The sequence below is a fragment of the Vanacampus margaritifer genome, chromosome 1 (assembly GCF_051991255.1).
Source record: "Vanacampus margaritifer isolate UIUO_Vmar chromosome 1, RoL_Vmar_1.0, whole genome shotgun sequence".
NCBI lineage: Eukaryota > Metazoa > Chordata > Actinopteri > Syngnathiformes > Syngnathidae > Vanacampus > Vanacampus margaritifer.
The window spans coordinates 36,815,259-36,835,051 of record NC_135432.1 but is presented as its reverse complement, the minus strand read 5'-3'; the positions used below and the strand labels follow the sequence as shown (position 1 = coordinate 36,835,051).

Here is a 19,793-nt window from a genome sequence, read left to right as displayed (position 1 = left end):
GTCAAATTAGAGGTTTCTGGGCTTCGCTGGAATGCTTGTGGTCTGTTTAAAATCTGCCAAGTGGACCTGCGGCTGTGCCACGTCTCCATTTTACCATCATTTCATTCAACTTCCATACATTTTACTACTTTTCCTTTCACTTCCTCCTTCGCCTCATTAGTGGCTTCACCACGTCTATTATTTATTTTAAAAAAAGAAATGGAGCATGTAGTATCTTTTTTTGTGTGTGCCTGATTGCTAGTTTGAGGCCTTCTACGCAGTCAGAAAAGTTCACCAAGGGTTTTATTTGTGACCCTCCAGTTACAATCTACGCTAATGTACCCTTTGGGTTGATTGTTGATCTTGTGGGAAGCATGCTCCATGTTGACATGAATGGGCTGGGAGATGAGAAATTACACAGTTGTGTGCTGAGTACTCTATAATTCCACACTGTGCAGGGTTAGGTTGCAAATTTGAGTTTTAGGCTGTATTAACACTACGTGCTTCAAGTGACACAATTCAAATGTTGTACTCTTAAGTAGCACTAGTCGAGTGGGATATGCGTCATGGCAACATAAACAGAAAAAGCCTCTCGAAATCCGTTATCCCAAAATCGGAATCAGGTTTTTGCCATATGTGGATATAAAAACCGATACGTATCCGATATCTTCCAATGTGCAGCGTAAATGTGCTTATACGGAATTATATTATTTATAATGTATTGTATTTATGCTAATGAATGGTAAATGGCACTTCATTTCTATAGTGCTATTCCACCTTACAAGGCCCTAAAAGCGCTTTACATTTTGACTATTCATTCACCTTCTGATGACGCAGCATCAGAAGCGACTGGAGGTTTAGTAATTTGTCCAAGGATACTTCCACATGGTCATAATGGCCTGGGATCAAAAACAACTTCAGGGTTACTGCAAGACAACCACTCAACCACTGAGCCACGCCGCCCTGTGTCTCTCAGTCTTCTTTGATTGTCTTTTGATTGTTATCTATCTATAATTTTTATGATCATGCCACAGCGTTTCAATAGGATTCAAGTCCGAACTTTGACTAGGCCACTCCACAACTTTCATTTATTATTTTTTTAAAGCCGTTCAGCATTTGACTTTCTAGTGTTAACCCTACCCCTTTCGATTGTTGTCCTGTTGCCGAACCCAAATGCGTTTGCGGTTCCAAACTGATGGCCATACCTTCTCCTTTGGAATTTTCTGGTGAAGAGCAATATTTCAGTTCTATCAATCACAGCAAGTTGTCAAGGTCCTGAAGTAGTAAAGCAGCTCCAGCAGGGTTTTTTTTCTGGCTCAAATTGAAGCAGAGGTGGTACCATCCTGACCATGCACCAGGACGTGCATGTATTCTGTAAATTCAATTAATATACAGTATAATATTAATACTGTATTCTGTATTGTAGTTATATCAGGCAGCACTACTGATTCTGAAGGCTTGTAGATTAGATTGACATTGTAGCACATAGAAACTGAAATCTGACTAGGAAAAACAAAATATGTTTTGTAGTTACTGAGAAAAGTCATTGTTACTTTTTTCTAATTTTTGAGCGGGAGATTAGATAGATAGATTAGAATTGTATTGATTTACTGTAATATATGTTGGACTTTAAACAGCAACTGGTAGACGTACTGACATTCAGGGGTCACCTAGCTTTCAGAAACTGAAAGCTACTTCATGGCTACTGATTAATGCAAAGGGCTACCAGTTTAATACACACTTCTGATATTACAAATTTGCGAATTCTTTTTATACCATTATTAATAATTCATGATATGTCTGTATGTGATGACACTGATTATGCAAATGATTTCTCACAATAATTACAAAACAAATCAGTATACAACATTGCCAGTACTATTTACACTTTCATATATCTACAATATTCCAAGAAAATCACAATGTCCCATCACTGGTGAGCAATTTTTATAACTCACAGCTAAAAGTTCACAGCCTACTCGTGGTCCTAGCTACCCTGGTGCCCGCTGGCACCACTTTGGCTACCTGTGTTTTAGGAATAAGTGAGTCTAGCCACCAATGAAATGTTATGAAGTGGATCCATAAAAATAACACAATTTCAGAACTTTTGATGATATTTGCACAAGTGATAATTTCCTCAATGAAAAATTTTGGTCATAATTTTGGTCACAAATTTTTTTTCAAACAAAAATTTTAAAGCTTCTCGGTGGCAGGGCCTCGGGGGTGGATGAGATCCGCCCGGAATTCCTAAAGGCTCTGGATGTTGTGGGGCTGTCGTGGTTGGCATGTCTCTGCAGCATCGCGTGGACATCGGGGACGGTGCCTCTGGATTGGCAGACTGGGGTGGGGTGGTGGTTCCCCTTTTTAAGAAGGGGGACCGGAGGGTGTGTTCCAACTTTAGAGGGATCACACTCCTCAGCCTCCCAGGTAAGGCCTATTCAGGGGTGCTGGAGAGGAGGGTCCGTCGGGAGGTCGAATCTCGGATCCAGGAGGAGCAGTGTGGTTTTCGTCCCGGCCGTGGAACAGTGGACCAGCTCTACACCCTCAGCAGGGTCCTCGAGGGTGCATGGGAATTCGTCCAACCAGTCCACACGTGCTTTGTGGACTTGGAGAAGGCGTTTGACCGTGTCCCTCGGGGAGTTCTGTGGGGGGTGCTTCGGGAGTATGGGTTACCGAGCCCCCTGATACGGGCTATTCGGTCCCTGTACGACCGATGTCAGAGTCTGGTCCGCATTGCCGGCAGTAAGTCGAATTTGTTTCCTGTGAGGGTTGGACTCCGCCAAGGTTGCCCTTTGTCACAGATTCTGTTCATAACTTTTATGGACAGAATTTCTAGGCGTAGCCGAGGCGTTGAGGGGGTCCGGTTTGGTGGCCTCAGCATTGCATCTCTGCTTTTTGCAGATGATGTGGTGCTGTTGGCTTCTTCAAGCCGTGACCTCCAGCTCTCACTGGAGCGGTTCACAGCAGAGTGTGAAGCGGTTGGGATGAGGATCAGCACCTCCAAATCCGAGACCATGGTCCTCTGTGGGAAAAGGGTGGAGTGTCCTCTCCGGGTCGGGGAGGAGGTCCTGCCCCAAGTGGAGGAGTTCAAGTATCTTGGGGTCTTGTTCACGAGTGAGGGTAGGTTAGAGCGGGAGATCGACAGGCGGATCGGTGCAGCGTCTGCAGTGATGCGGACGCTGTATTGGTCCGTTGTGGTGAAGAAGGAGCTGAGCCGAAAGGCAAAGCTCTCGATTTACCGGTCGATCTACGTTCCTGCCCTCACCTATGGTCACGAGCTGTGGGTCGTGACCGAAAGAACAAGATCCCGGATACAAGCGACCGAAATGAGTTTCCTCCGCAGGGTAGCCGGGCTCTCCCTTAGAGATAGGGTGAGAAGCTCGGTCATCCGAGAGGGACTGTCATGATTTGGGTCAGCTGGTGGGCTACGCCCACCATACACACCTGCTGCCCATCATGCAATCAGACCTCAATAAAGGCCTGATGGACACAGCAAGGAGTGTCGGGTGATTACCCCGAGACGCCGCTCTCTTGACCCGACTGTACTCGTCTTACAAGTTTTCTCCTGCTGCCCATGACTTACTTTTTTGCCGCCACTGTGCGTGATTTTGAGTTTGTTTGCTATCCGCCTGTGCGCGTGAGTTTGTGTTTGTTTTCGTCCGCCTGTGTGCGTGATTTTGAGTTTGTTTGCTATCCGCCTGTGTGCGTGAGTTTGTGTTTATTTTTGTCCGCCTGTGTGCGTGATTTTGTGTTTGCGTTTATCGCCACATTAAATCAAAGTTATCCGCATCCCTGCCGTGGCTCTCCTTCCTCACTGCATCTGGGTCCGCCCTTCTCAAGCCGTGACAGAATCACCCGACCAACTATGGACCCCGCAGATCCCAGCAGCCCGCGCCAGGTCCTGGCCAGCCATGGACACTTGCTCGACCGGCACGAGCAATACTTCCAGGATCTAAAGGAGGTGATGTCGGCACTAACTGCACAGATTGGATCGCTCACCTTAAAGATGGAGCGGAGACCGGAATCCACGGCCGCGGAAGACTGACGACCTGCCAGAGCGTCTCCTGTTTTCCCCACTTCCCGATCAGCAGGCAATCTTGTCTTCCGGGAACCCAATATTCCGCATCCCCCCCGCTACGCTGGCGAGATTGGTGGGTGTGACCAGTTCCTTCATCAGTGTAGCCTGGTCCTCGACCAACAGCCGTACACCTTCCCGGACGCCGGCTCCAGAGTTGCTTTTATTATGAGCTTGCTTTCCGGCCAGGCAGCATTATGGGCGATGGCGGCCAGCAAAACCAACCCGGAGCTCCGAGCCTCAGTTCCTGCCTTCCTGACTGAATTCCGTAAGGTCTTCGACCACCCAGTAAGAGGGAAAGAAGCAGGCAGCCGCTTACTGGACCTCCAGCAAGCCGGCTCCTCCGTGGCGGAATTCTCCATCTCTTTCCGGGTTTTGGCCGCCGAGAGTGGTTACTGCGACGCGGCGCTGTGCGGAATTTTCCGGCAGGGACTAAACCCGCGGATTAAGGATGAGCTGGCGGCACGGGACGAGACGTCCACGCTGGAGGAGCTCATCGGCTTGGCCATCCGGTTGGATAACCGGTTGCGGGAGCGACGGCGGGAACGGGAGGAGGAGGAGCAACGACCGGAGGCAGCGGAGACGTCTGCTCAGCCGGTGTCGGCCACGTCCGCGGGGCGCTTCGTCAACGCCCCGCCTCCCAACGCTTCATGGCGATGCGCGCCTGCCAGAGATGGCGCGGAGCCTTTGCAGCTGGGAGGAGAGCGGCTCTCGGCAACGGAGCACACGGACCGGTGGAGACACCTAGCGGCCAAGTGTGGGAGGCGGCCTGAGAGACACAGGCACGTCGCACCTGTTCCAGCCCCAACCATCCCATTCCAACGTAACCCAAGGAGACTACTAGTCTCAGGAGAGATGACATGGGGGGGGGGGGGTAAACGCTAGGATGACGGCTCTGGTGGATTCAGGGTCGGATGAATGCATTATTGACCCGAGGATGGTGGACATCCTGAAATGCCCGGTGGTTGAACTCAAGAGAGCCAAGGAGATGCGCGACCTCGACGGGCGCACCCTGGGTGTGATTTCACACCGAACGGAGAGCCTACAGATGCGTCTATCGGGGAACCACGTGGAAACAGTTCAGTTCCTCATTATGCCGTCCCGGTCGGCCCCAGTGGTCCTGGGCCTGACTTGGCTGGCCAGGCATAACCCGGACATTAACTGGGGTATTCCCAGGGTGGAGAGATGGAGTGTTTTCTGTCACTCGCATTGCCTGCAGTCAGCAGTGGATGATCACCGTGGCCCAGCCAAAGCCACGTTAGAGGAGATTAACCTGGATGAGGTACCGGCAGAATACCACGACTTGCGGGAGGTGTTTAGCAAGGACCGGGCCATGTCTCTCCCTCCACATCGACCTTACGACTGCGCAATAGAACTGGTTCCTGGGGCACCGCTGCCTGGTACACGCCTATATCAGATCGCCAAGCCGGAACGTCAAGCCCTCACGGAGTACCTCACCACGTCCCTGGCGGCCGGACTGATTCGGCCTTCCAAGTCACCGCTAGGGGCGGGGTTCTTCTTCGTGGAAAAGAAAGACAAGACCCTACGCCCGTGCATCGATTTCCGTGGTCTGAACGACATAACTATCAAAAACAAATATCCGTTGCCGCTAATGGACTCAGCGTTTGCTCCCTTACATTCAGCCACGGTATTCACCAAACTGGACCTTCGCAGTGCCTACCATCTAGTGAGGATAAGGGAGGGCGATGAGTGGAAGACAGCATTTAAAACACCTATTGGGCATTTTGAGTACTTGGTGATGCCGTTTGGCCTCTCAAACGCTCCCGCCGTGTTCCAGGGATTCATTAATGACGTCCTGCGCGACATGCTCAATCATTTTTGTTTTGTTTACCTGGACGACATTTTGATTTTTTCAAGAAATCAAACCGAACATCGACAACATGTTCGGCTGGTCCTGGAACGACTGCTGGAAAACCGGCTGTATGTAAAAGCCGAAAAATGTGAGTTTCACGCCAGTTCAGTCCAATTCCTCGGCTACATTGTGGAGAAGGGTCGATTGAGAGCCGACCCAGCGAAGATCCAGGCCGTGGTAGAGTGGCCCACTCCCACATCCAGGAAACACCTACAGAGGTTCCTTGGATTCGCAAACTTCTACCGTCGATTCATTCGCAACTACAGCTTAAAAGCGGAACCACTAACAAGACTGACATCCACCAAAATTCCGTTTGTTTGGACCCAACAGGCAGAGGCCGCATTCGTCAATTTAAAAGTATTATTTTCGCGTTCCCCGGTGTTGACACACCCCGATGAGACTCTTCCCTTTATCGTCGAGGTCGACGCTTCAGAGACAGGAGTGGGGGCAGTGTTATCCCAACGGTCACCGGAGGACCAGAGGCTACACCCATGCGCCTTCTTCTCGCGCCGGCTCAACCAGGCTGAGCGCAACTACGACGTGGGCAACCGGGAGCTGCTGGCCGTTATCCTTGCGTTGCAGGAGTGGCGGCACTGGCTGGAGGGCGCGGCGGAACCTTTCCAGATCTTTTCTGACCACAAAAACTTGCCGTACCTCCGGTCCGCCCGAAGGCTGAATCCCCGCCAGGCACGCTGGGCCCTGTTCCTAACCAGATTTAATTACACCATCACCTACCGACCAGGAGCCCGGAACACCAAGCCGGACGCCTTGTCCCGAATACACAGTCCAGCCGCCGTGGGGTCTCCACCCGAAACCATTGTCCCGGAGGACAGAGTATTGGGAGCCCTCCGGTGGGAAGTGGAGCGGAAGGTGGCGGATGCAGCGGACGACACGCAGACCCCGGTCGCGTGCCCTGAAGACAAGTTGTTCGTGCCCACACACCTTCGGCAGGAAGTGCTGCAGTGGGGGCATGCGTCGAAGGTAGCATGTCACCCTGGGGTGGGTCGCACGCTGTCCTTGGTAGCACAGAGATTTTGGTGGCCTGGGCTGCGCAAGGACGTCCAGGACTATGTCACGTCCTGCACGGTGTGTGCCCGTAATAAGTCCTCCCGCCTGAAGCCATCCGGCCAGCTCCGACCCCTGCCCATTCCCCACCGTCCCTGGTCGCATGTGGCCCTGGATTTCATTACCGGACTACCTACTTCCAACGGGCGGTCGGTAATCCTGATGGTGGTGGACCGTTTTTCAAAGATGGCCCACTTTATCGCCCTGCCCAAATTGCCCACCTCGCTACAAACGGCGGATATCCTGATAAAAGACGTTTTCAGGATCCACGGGATTCCAGTGGACCTCGTCTCCGACAGGGGGCCCCAGTTCGTGTCCCGGGTTTGGAAGGCCTTTTGCAAGTCCTTGGGGGCTACGGCTAGCCTGTCGTCGGGCTACCACCCCCAATCCAATGGGCAGACGGAGCGTGCCAACCAGGATTTGGAGGCAGCGCTTCGATGTGTGTGCCATCAGCACCCTTCCTCGTGGGCGTCCCACCTCCCTTGGGTCGAATACGCCCACAACACTCTCGAGTGCTCGGCCACAGGCCTGTCCCCGTTCAACGCGGCCTGTGGCTATCAACCCCCCTTGTTTCCTTCCCAGGAGGGCGGTGTTGCCATTCCCTCAGTCGAGACCCACCTCCGCCGGGCTCGCAGGGTTTGGCAAGACACTAGGAAGGCCCTGTGCCGCACCTCGGACCGCAACAAGCGGCTTGCGGACAGGCACCGGGTTCCGGCACCGCTCTACCGACCGGGTCAGAAGGTGTGGCTCTCAACTAGGGACCTACAGTTGGCGGGGAGTTCAAGGAAGCTGGGGCCGCGGTTCATCGGCCCGTTTGAGGTCAACGCTATGGTCAACCCGGTAGCGGTCCGGCTCAACCTGCCCCCTACTCTCAAGGTACACCCAGTGTTCCACACGTCCCTGCTTAAGCCTGTCTCTGCCAGCCCCTTGTGCCCGCCGACCGCGCCCCCGCCGCCTCCCCGGGTCGTGGGGGGGCAGCCGGTGTACACAGTAAGGGACATTCTGGACTCTCGAAAGCGGGGCAGAGGGTTTCAGTATCTGGTCGATTGGGAGGGATACGGACCCGAGGACCGCCAGTGGGTTCCCCGCTCCTGGATATTGGACCAGTCCCTCGTTCGGGATTTCCATTTAGCACACCCATCGGCGCCGGGTGGTCCGCCTAGGGGCGTCGTTAAGGGGGGGGTACTGTCATGATTTGGGTCAGCTGGTGGGCTCCGCCCACCATACACACCTGCTGCCCATCATGCAATCAGACCTCAATAAAGGCCTGATGGACACAGCAAGGAGTGTCGGGTGATTACCCCGAGACGCCGCTCTCTTGACCCGACTGTACTCGTCTTACAAGTTTTCTCCTGCTGCCCATGACTTACTTTTTTGCCGCCACTGTGCGTGATTTTGAGTTTGTTTGCTATCCGCCTGTGCGCGTGAGTTTGTGTTTGTTTTCGTCCGCCTGTGTGCGTGATTTTGAGTTTGTTTGCTATCCGCCTGTGTGCGTGAGTTTGTGTTTATTTTTGTCCGCCTGTGTGCGTGATTTTGTGTTTGCGTTTATCGCCACATTAAATCAAAGTTATCCGCATCCCTGCCGTGGCTCTCCTTCCTCACTGCATCTGGGTCCGCCCTTCTCAAGCCGTGACAGGGACTCAGCGTTGAGTCGCTGCTCCTCCACGTTGAGAGGAACCAGTTGAGGTGGCTCGGGCATCTGGTTCGGATGCCTCCTGGACGCCTCCCTGGGGAGGTGTTCCGGGCATGTCCTACCGGCAGGAGGCCCCGGGGATGACCCAGGACACGCTGGAGAGACTATGTCTCTCGGCTGTCCTGGGAACGCCTTGGGGTCCCGTCGGATGAGCTGGCTGAAGTGGCTGGAGAGAGGGAAGTCTGGGCTTCCCTGCTAAAGCTGCTGCCCCCGCGACCCGACCCCGGATAAGCGGAAGAAGACGGACGGACGGACGGACGGACGGACGGACAAAAATTTTACGAAAACTAAAATAGAAGCCATTCATTGAGACGATAACGATAACTAAAATTGACTGACAATTTTGTCAATGACTAAAACAAAAATGAAAACACAGTGACGAAAATTCACACAATCCAATCAGAAGGAATGAAACGCGGGTTGGAGAAAAGAACCACTCAGAAACTGTTCAGTGTTCACTGCACTTTATTTAATGTTCAGACATGTTTACATTCATTTTGCAGCTGTAAGAGTAATCTCAAGCAATAATGCTTTTTTATTTTTTATTTAGGTGAAATTAATTATTTTCAGTTCAACATGTTTCATTGAAACAATTAATAATGGCACAGTTGTATTAAATGTGTCTTGCGTGTTAAACTACAGTTACAAATAGGTGTGTTATAATTTTCTGTATAAAATGAAATTGCTCTTCATTTTCGTCGACTAAAATTCGATTAAAACTCAAATACAATCAGATGATTAAATTATGACTAAAACTTTAATTAATTTTAGTCAAACTCCTACTCTGAACGGTATTTTTGATATGGTGCTTTGGATGATGAGTCCGACTCCCGGCAGCATGACTTCCATATTCTACATGTGCTGCCATTTTAATAAGCTCTGTCTGAGACAAAGCGTACATTATGTGTATTTATAATGCTACTATTACTCACTGGTGATACATATAATGACTGACATGAAGAATAAAAACAAGTATGCCAATGTCTCTTCCCAGATGAAATTTTGCAGACACAAGATCTTCCGCTGTGTGCAGCACAAATTGGCACTGAACTCGGGAAGCAGTTTGCCACCCTACCAGGTTTGTTTGTTTTCTTGTCTTCCTTTTGCACGACGTTTCAAACTTTTGCACTCAATGTGCACAACAACCCCACAAGCGGGCTGTGCATTGGGTTGCCATGACGATAACAACTGCTTCGTGACGCTATGTGAATAATTCATCACTGTGATTATCTGCTTTGCAACGTGAGCCAGCAGTTAAAAAAGAAACTTCCGTGTGTTTGTGTCTGCCCCTTTTTTCATTTTTTTGTGCGCACATTGCGATACTTTACGTAAGGGTGAACAAAAGTGAAATGTTGTAGTTAAGTCTAGTCATATCCGGCAATTATGCACATGGCAGAGCTGGTGGGTTTTCTTATACATTTGCTCTCTGCTGTTCAACTGCTACATGCTCAAGTTTCTGTCCAGCAAAGATCAGCATTACGTTGTCATTGGTGGTTCAATGTGAATGCAACATATGCTGTCTGCCTACAGGGGGCCGCGGAACTGATGGCAGCCCCATCGTCATCTTCCCAGAATTCCCAACTTTCAGCGAACTGGAAGAGGACGAGATCAAAAATGTGCTCAACTACCTCACGACTGTGCCCAGGTCAGTTTCATCTTTTGTCTGCCGGTAATACCGTTTGACACCAACAGATGGCAGCACAAAACCACAGTGCTGCCTGAGGGATGACATCACCGATGGTTTAAAAGTAGATCCGAGGGCTAGCATAAGAAAGAAGAAAATAGATAAAGCACTGAATTTTGTGTAAAGAATGTAGAACAGCATATGCATTTGCATGGATGGTATATATATATATATACACACCTATGTGTGTGTGCGTGTGTGTCATGGCTACCTTTCTGTGCATCTGTTTTTTTTCTTGCGGCTATTGCTTTTCATATCCTGCACCCATCGCCGAGTCCCCTCCCCTTTTCTCACTTGCTCTTTGCACCCAACCACCGATCTGGCTGCTCTCCAGAGTGCTGATTGGCTGTGGGAGAAGAGAAAGATGCAGAGCTAGTCTGTAATTGGCTGAGTATGAGATGCTGGTGGTGGAGGAGGAGGAGTTGAGGAGGGGGGATGCTCTTGAAGGATGAGAACAGTCCCCTCTCTTCATCTGCTGGCTGCAAATAGATGATCAGCGATGCAGGACAAAATGGAATAACAGAAGATAAAGGACTATATAACATTGGATTATTGAGGATATATGTGATTTTTTTAAGGACTGGAATTAGATGGATTATTGTATTTCATTGAGCTGGTTTGGATTTCTATTATTGCTGGGATGGATTGAAGATTTACTGCTGCTGCATTTGCCAGGTAGCATTTCGCTAACATGTATGCCTGTATGGGCTCATTTCAAAATTAGTAGGCACCCCACTGGGGAAAGCCCCCCACGCACACACACACACACACACACACACACACACACACACACACACACACACACACCTGCATTATCTTGATGAGATGTCTGCATATGGCGCTGCCCTTGGAATGGATGGCGATATTGTTGCATACACAAAAAGGCAGAGCCAAGGTTACCATGGTGTTGATTTTGGAGGGTCTCAATCACTGCAAATTGCTGATTGCAAACATATTGCTGGCAGCAAGTTATTAAAAAAGCATTGCACTCACACATAAATGCAATCAAAGCCCAAATAAAGTCTAAATAAAATGAGAACATGAAAGATTTATAATCTACTAAAGGCTCTCAGGGAAATGCAATGTGAAAATGAATGACTAAAGAAACAAACAGCATATTCTTCTCTCTTGCAGCATTGCCGCATCAGGAGTAGGATTCATTCTAGTCATCGACAGGCGACTGGACCGATGGGCCGCTGTAAGAGCCACCCTGCTTCGAATCGCAGTAAGAAGCTCTATGCTAGTATTTGCATGTGGTGTGTGAATTCCTTTGGCCTACTAGCCTACTTCATCTGCAGATGTCCAACCTTCAGTGAGCACTAGAATAGAGAGTCCAAAGGGAAATGCGTCTGTTAATCACCATTAAGCAGCTCTTGCTCATCGGGGGATGCATCTTTAGCATAGTACATACATCTGTTGTCAATATGTTTATCCTGAGCAACACTGTTGAGCTTGTTAGGTGTATGCATATGTATGCTAATATATGCTAATTGGACACCAAGCTCACCAGGCCCCGTGTTCTCTCTTATAGCACAATCTCTGCACTTAAGAGGATTATTACAGATCTATTACATTTATGTGTAAAATGATAACCTGTTTTTTTTTTTTGGGTGGGGGGGGGGGATTTTTTTTCAGTCACCTGAAGGTGTATTGAAGCGTGTGAGTATGTGTCAGCTGCCTGCTTTTTCAACTAGCCATTAGCTTATTACCAAGTGAAGGTCTCTTGCTGTCCCATGAGAAGGTCCACTGCTCAAGGTCATTTAAGGTCAGCTGCTGCTATCCTGCTGGTGGAAACAAATGAGGAGAGGCCAGTGATGACACGTAGATATGGACAATAGCTGAAAACGCAAATAGCCTTGCCCTGCCCACAGTGCTTGTATCACAATCTGCCAATTTGGTGTTCAAATGATGAACCTCAAGGTAAATGCTTATCATTAAATCCCAAATCTTGAGGGTGGACATTGTCCCTGCAATGTGCGTAGGCAGTGTTGCTTCATGGACATGGAGTCACTAATGTTGTGCAGAAGATTGCTGCAGGGTGAAGTAGTGTGTCCCAACTACAATGACTCCAGAGGCTATTCACAGTGCTTCACTTTGTTCACATTTTACTACAGCTGACTTATTCCAAAATGGAATGTTCGTCCCATCAGAATAGAAAATTTTGTTTCATTTTGCAAGGGTTCTTCAGATGCCTTTGGCAAGGATGGTCATCTTCTTGGATGATGGAGTGCCGTAGTTCTGACAGACTTACCATCAAGTTCTTGGCCACTTACTGACCAAGGCTCTTCTTCCTTAAGCAATGAGCTCTAAGAGGAGTCCTGGTAGAGCTGATTGTGACCTTTAAAGCGACATCAATCTTTGTGTTCCCTTTCCTGTATGTGCTTCGAGACAATTCCTTTGAGTTCATGCTTGATTTATGCTCTGACATGCATTGTCAACTGTGGAACCTTTACATGGGCTTCATATTTATTTTTAATTTGATCAGATATTTTAAAATTGAGTCTGTTTTAGTCCAGTTTCAATCATGCTTTTTATTTTTTAATCATAGTTAGTCAACCTTATCCCGTTTTTATTTAGTCAACTCTGGTCGACTATAAATCTAGCATTTTAGTCCAAGAAAATATAATTGTGTTTGTCTATTTTTAGTATTAATATATTAGTTTTAGTCTACATTACATTACCTTGGGACTACAAACGTGCGTGTGAGGTAATTTCCGGTTAACACGTGCGACGTGTATCAGGTTTTGTCAGCGTTTATTCGCAAAACCTGTTTCCATAGCCAAAATTTGCATTTTCCTTTTTTCGATACGCTTCATAATCAACTCCGTCCAAGCATAAAACTTTTTTGCAAATTGTGTGCCCTTTTTCGAACTTCTACCATTTCGCTTCAGTATTATTTTCGCATTTCTTGAAAATTTGAATAAAAATGGGTGGATGGAAACTCACCTATTGTTGGAACGTTATAGCCGTTGGATGAATTAATTACGTTATAACTATAACTCACTTTTTTCTTTTTTTAACCTTTCATTGTGAATCCACCTCCTGTCTGTTTTTCGTCTCGTCTTTGTTCATGAACTAAAAGGTCTATATAGATGTTAGTCCAGTTTTTATTGAGTCAAGTATATTTTTGTCTCGTCTACATTAGTCGACAAAAATGCATACTGATTTGAAAATTGTGTGTTGCCGAAAATATTTTTGTTTAGTTTCGTTAACAAAATGAACACTACTTCAAATAGCCCAATTAACTGATTTTACAGCAGTTTCACTCCCACTTAAGCTGTAGAGACCTCTCAAGGATGAATTGGATCCAGGGTGCACCTAAATAATATTGCAGTGGCTTGAGAATCAGGAGAGCCTTACAAAGTTGACATGGCTGATTGACAGAGTGGATGGGCAAGTGGGAAAACACTGTGAGATTGTGACGCACATCAACAACATATGTTGGCTTCTCTACAGTTTTCTAAAAGGTGTGTTTGTGTTTGAGGTCGTTTTTCCACACCTAACCCATCTAACTAGGGGTGTGCCAAAAAATCGATTCTCATAAGAATCGTGATTCTCATTTAGTATGATTCAGAATCTATTTTAAGTGTCCCAAAATCAATATTTTATACTGTCTTCCCTTTGTTTATGTGTGCCTTTATTGGGAGCGCTGTTCATGTTGTACCCGATTTGGCCTCTTAGGGGCAGTGTGGTTCCTCGCGGTCTGATACACTGTTAAGTTGTAGCCACATTAGAGAGTAGAAGGAAAAAGTCACAATCAAGTTATTCCAATAAAAAGTTTTTTGTTTAGCATGGAGCCGTTCTTTTGAGTGATAAAAGTGCCCAGAGTAGCGCACTAATTAGCATTAGCGAGTCAGACTGGAGTAGATCATTACGATTCCTTGAATCTATAAATTGAAGCAAAAATCGTTCTTAACGAAAATCGATTCTGAATCAAATCGCACACCTACAAATCTAAATCAAATCGAATTGTGAGACTTTCAAAGATTGCCACCCCTACATCTAACTATCTCGTTTTGTCATGTTGGAACAGAAAATGGTCTTCCCCACTGTTGCTACACAGTTGGAAGCACACATTTGTCCAGAAGGCCTTGGTAAGATGAAGAATTAACAAGCGAGTAGGAGGTCTAAGCCTAATTAGAAAAAGTAATAATAATAATAATAATAAAGGTGGTAGTGTGTGTCTTGTGTATTTTAGATATTGCTGCTCAGAAACTGCAGCTGCAATAAAGCCCCCTTGTCACAAAGGAAAGGGGGGCTGGAGCTTGTGGATTAGCACGTGGCTATCCTGCTCCCGGGAGAGCGACCAGCACATTGTTTGGAAGACAGGACTGATTCTCCTCAATGACAGAATATAAATCAGAAAATGTTATTCACTTATTGTAATTCTGATCATTTATTTATAAGCGCCTTTGATCTGATAGTGATAGGCATGATTTGACGGTGAACATGTGCTTCCAGGGATGTAATGTATGTGTCTCCATTAGTATCTTGTGAGACAGAATCTGCATTGTCATGTTAATGCCACAAGGTCACTCGGAATTAATTACTTTTAATGAATTCCACTTTCCGATACAGCAGTGTGAATTGTGCGTCAATGTTATTGTAATGTTCAGCTGATCTTTGCAAAATGGAAAAGCAACATTTTGTTGTTGGTGTGTCACTTTTTCCGTCATCCCTCACTATATGACTTCAATGCAGCCTGGATCTTTTCCAAGGCGATTGGTTTCCATGGCAACTTCATGCATTTCATGACTAGGATGAATGTGTTTGTGCGGGTGATCTTTTTGACTGAGTTGCGGCCACGTGTGCTCCTATGATAGCACATGAGAAATGCCAGTTTCTGCAATGTGTGGTCAGTTTTCATACATTTATGATGTCTTTTTCAAGGAAGCAATCGTACACACAGTTGTAAGTTTTAAAAGAGACAAATAAATTATTTTTTTTGCCCACTATTTCAAAACGTTCTTACATGTCGTAATAAAAATGTCTGATATTCTTCCATCAGAATACACAAAGCATACAGAAATAAAGTACACATTAAAGTAGGGCTGAACAAGTAATAGATTCAAATCTGCATCACAATGTAGTAGAATGCAAATCAAATCAAAATGATTTAGCCCTACTTAATTAAAAGCCACACGTCACATTTTACATTAGATTAAACACTCAGGGCTAAGAATACGCTGCTTCACCCGCAGCCTGCTCCCTGTTAACGTCCTGTTCACTATTGCTCTAATGATATACCAGGGCAAACACGCTTGCAAAGTTTGACAGCTGGGAGCAAATTTGCGCCGGATTTACCACACATGGCAATGAATTTGCGCCAAGAACACGGCAGTTTAGTGACAGTTGCGAGAAAGATGAAATTATCACAAAGCGATCTTGGACCGAAGAGGTGCAGAAGCGTTTTCCTCATTTAGGATGACAACAATGTCATTCAGTCATTCTTTTATTGTCCTTAAAATACAAATTATTGGTGCGATCATTTAAAAATATATCTTTTCAAATGTTGACGTGGGCATACAGCTGATGCAGCAGATGCATGCTCTATTACAAAATGCATCTTTCACGTGAAAATGATCACAAGCTCGATGTGTAGTCTTACCTTAGGACAGAGAGGGGAAATTGGGAAGTACTTGTACTTCGTTACTGACACGCAAAGCTCACGCGCCGTGCAGCGCGTGCATCGGAAACCAGACGAGTTGCTTGTCAAAGATCACACGCATGTTTGTAAATATGGAGGAAAATGAGCTCCCTAACGCCGCCAGTTTTAAAGTGTCTCACAGGGAATGGATTAGGAAGACTTAATAACATTTATAAAGCGTGTGAGCTGTCAGTTATCCCAACTGCTTGAGTTTTATCATCTGAGAGCTAGTAGCATAGCAGCGGGCTAAAGTCAGTAAATGTTTTACTATCCTGTCACCCATACTTTTGCTTAACTTGTCACCGGGAATAATAATTAAATTTGGCACACGTATCATTGGCTTGGTAAAAAAGATTCCAAAACCATGCTGTATAAAAACAAAAAACGCACCAGACTACTGTATATATTGAATGCTGAAAGCCAGTTGGGTATTTTGCCACTCATTCTAATGTTTGCTCGCATCCATTTACTAAACATAGAAAACCTGCTTCTGTTGTAGCTGAATATATTTTTTGGTAGCTTTTATTTTTGAATATGGTCCCAATGCCGTCAATGTTGGTGCATAATCCTCGTAGTTTGGAGTGTTTTTGCACTTTTTTTTTGTTTGCACTTATATTTTCTAAGTTATGACAACGTTGAGAACACCAAATTCCCCAGGTGTTTATAAAAAATATAATGGCAGCACTAGATATGCGGCTTGAGATGTTGCTACAGATTTGTTCTGATGATCACTATTCTGGGTTTAGGAAAATAAATAATTAATTCTATTTTTTTGTTTTATTTTGAAAAAGGTCAATTTACGTTTTACTTTTTTTTTTTTTACAAGTTCATTTTCAAGTTGGTATTTTTGTACTTTTACTTATGTAAGGAAGGTGACTTCAGTACTTCTACTTTTTTTTCTACTTCTAGAGTATTTTTTGCACAAATAACAGTACTTTTACATAAAGACTGAAGAAGATTAAAATGTCCTGTCTTTATCTGTCTCTAATATTTATTTATTACATCCCTTTTATGCTTAAAAAAATAAATATAGGATATACATAAAATAAACTGTGATGATAAGCAGTGGCTGGTGTTTTTGTGTCACACAGTTAGGGACGTAGAGCAGAGTTTGGCGTAGAGTTTGGCAAACTAGCGGCCCCCAAACAGCATCTTGCCTGTGGCCCCCATAAAGCTAGAATCGGCCCTGAACCCGGGTTACGTATAACGTAAACCAACATAGCAAAATCTCTCTCTCACCCTATGTGCGTGATCAACGTGCGGGGGAGGGGCACTGCCTTCTCCGTGCCACAACCATTGCAGCTTTGATCCACTGGATCAATGAAGCGGCAAGTTTACACCAGCCTTACATTGACGTTGTTTGTGTCAATCAAACTCTGTGTGGCAATTAATGCTGGTGTTAGTGAATTAGATGCTGTTTATCAATGAGTCTTATTTGAATAGAGGTGGGCAATTTCTCCACCAAATGTATGCAAATGACGTTATTTCACCATCTGCGCATGTTGGATTACACACGCGCGGATTTTATACCGGTTAACGCTGACCGAAAGCTACACAAACCTTTAGTGGATCTGGCCCTCAGTCTCAGAAAGGCCAAGTACATATATATCATTTGTTGCCATTTCCTTCCTACTCGCTGCTGTTAGACTTTACAATCAGCTGTACTCTTGGTAGGCCATTGATGTGGCGTGTTATGATGTTTTAATTTCAAATTTAACAAATGTGATGATGATGATGATGACATCTATTTGTACTACTGTGTTTCTCAGTTTTTATTTAACTATAGGCTACATAAGTATTTTTTGTGATACATATTCTTTATATATGATGTGTGATGATGTGTATTGATGCTGGTAACGCTGTGAATTTCTCCACTGTGGCATAAATAAATTGTGTATTTTATCTTATCTTATCTTAACCATAGATTAGTAAGGAAGATTAGCAAGAGTATGCGACAAAGCGAGTGGATATCAGTGACTTTGGTGCTATATTTAGCACTTTTATGACTTTTCCCCCTCTAGTGACTATTTCTTGCAATAAATCTAGCAACTTTTTATTGTGTTTTTGGAGACTTAGGCACTCTCCGGAACCGGATGTTTTCTCCACTGTGTCCAGCCTGAAAAAAATGTTGCTATAGATTTTGATGTCTCTATTGGATTTTTTTCCTGTTGATTAAGAAGAATGTTTGTGGTCATTGATTTTTTTTTTTTTTTCCTCAGGAAAGCTCAGTATTGTTCATTCGATTTGACATCATCATTGCTCTCCTTTTTTTTTTTATTATTAAAATAATAATAATAATAATAATAAAAAAACATTTTTTTTAAATTTTTTTATACATATATATATATATTTTTTTTTTGTATGTGGGTGAGTATGTGTATGTGCGTGTGTGTGTGCATGCGTGCGAGCGTTCATCAGTTCACCTAAAGCCTATTAAAAAAATCCCATACTAATAATATAATTATAATAATAAATTGCCAAATGCAGAAACATCAATGTAAGTTATCACGATGTGGTGGCTCTCGCTAACAGACAGAATTAAGTAACCAGAATTAGGTTATTTGAGGCATATATTTTTTCCATTAAAATGGGATTTATGAGGAGGTTAGACCATTGGTCGATAATCAGAGTTTGTTTATTTTTCCAGTTAACAAGAATTGTTTTTTTTGCGATAGTAAGGGCTACAAGTGTAGATTGAAATTGTTTATGTGGTAAGTCAATTCTTGTTAGGTCACTTAGCAAACACAAGTTTGGAGATAAAGGTATCCTACAGTCCAAAATAGCGGAAAGTTTTTTTGACTTTAGTCCAGAAATACATAACCGGAGTACATAACCATAAAGCATGAACATAAGTGTCTGTAGTGTTTTGTAAACATTGGAGACAAATGTCGGAGTCTGAGAGTCCCATTTTCTTCATCATATATTGAGTAATGTATGTTCTGTGAATAATTTTATATTGGATAAGTTGTAAATTTGTGGGTTTTGTCATTTTAAATGCGTTTTCACAAACTTGAATCCAAAAGTCAGATTCCGGTGCTATAGACAAGTCTGTCTCCCATTTCGAGATGGGTAAAGACATTTTATCAGTATATGAAAGTAACTTATATATTTTTGAAAGTTTTTTTTGTTGTTGTCGGAGAAAGCTTGTTAATATCTTTAGCTAAAACAGGCGGTTGGAGCGTACCCCGAAGTGTTGGAATTTTTTTCTTTATCATATTTTTAACTTGTAGATAATGTAAAAAATTTCCGTTTTTTATATTGTATTTTTGGAGCAAGGATGTATATGATATAAACATATTATCTGAGAAGAGATGGTGGAGATGTGTAATTCCTTTCTGCTCCCACACACCTAAATAAAACGATTGGTTATTAAGTTGAAAGTCGGGGTTATGCCATAGGGGAGAAAGCCCGCAGGGCTCCACTTGGGCTTTTGTCATTTCTAGTGCCTTCCACCAGGCAGTCACGGTGGCGGAAATCATTGGGTTTTTAAAACAATTATGTCGCTTAATCGATGTTGTAATAAAGAGTAAATCTCGAAGTCTGAGGTTATTACAATCCTTCTGCTCTAGTTCCAGCCAACAGTTAGTGTCTCTGTTGGGTTGTGCCCATAGAACGATATATTGTAGCTGGTTAGCTATATAGTAGTACATAAAATTTGATGCCTCTAGACCACCTTTGGATTTACTTTTCTGAAGAGTAGATAGACTAATCTTTGCTTTTTTTTTATTCCAGTAAAATTTTGTAACAGCTGAGTCCAACAACTGGAACCATTTAGCC

At 45.0% G+C, this 19,793-nt stretch overlaps 1 protein-coding gene across 5 annotated transcripts in view; it reads left to right on the top strand.

The window, feature by feature from the left end:
- mcf2la (mcf.2 cell line derived transforming sequence-like a) overlaps positions 1-19,793 on the top strand; it is a 51,458-nt gene that overhangs the window by 12,789 nt on the left and 18,876 nt on the right. For 4 of the 5 annotated variants that reach the window (XM_077552296.1, XM_077552289.1, XM_077552271.1 and 1 more), the window contains exons 2-4: positions 9,680-9,763; positions 10,216-10,330; positions 11,504-11,594. In XM_077552296.1, coding sequence (XP_077408422.1) covers positions 9,680-9,763; positions 10,216-10,330; positions 11,504-11,594 — 290 coding nt within the window. Of the gene's footprint in view, positions 1-9,679; positions 9,764-10,215; positions 10,331-10,809; positions 11,045-11,503; positions 11,595-19,793 lie in introns of those variants that run through there. The other variant, XM_077552305.1, reaches the window with a different exon arrangement.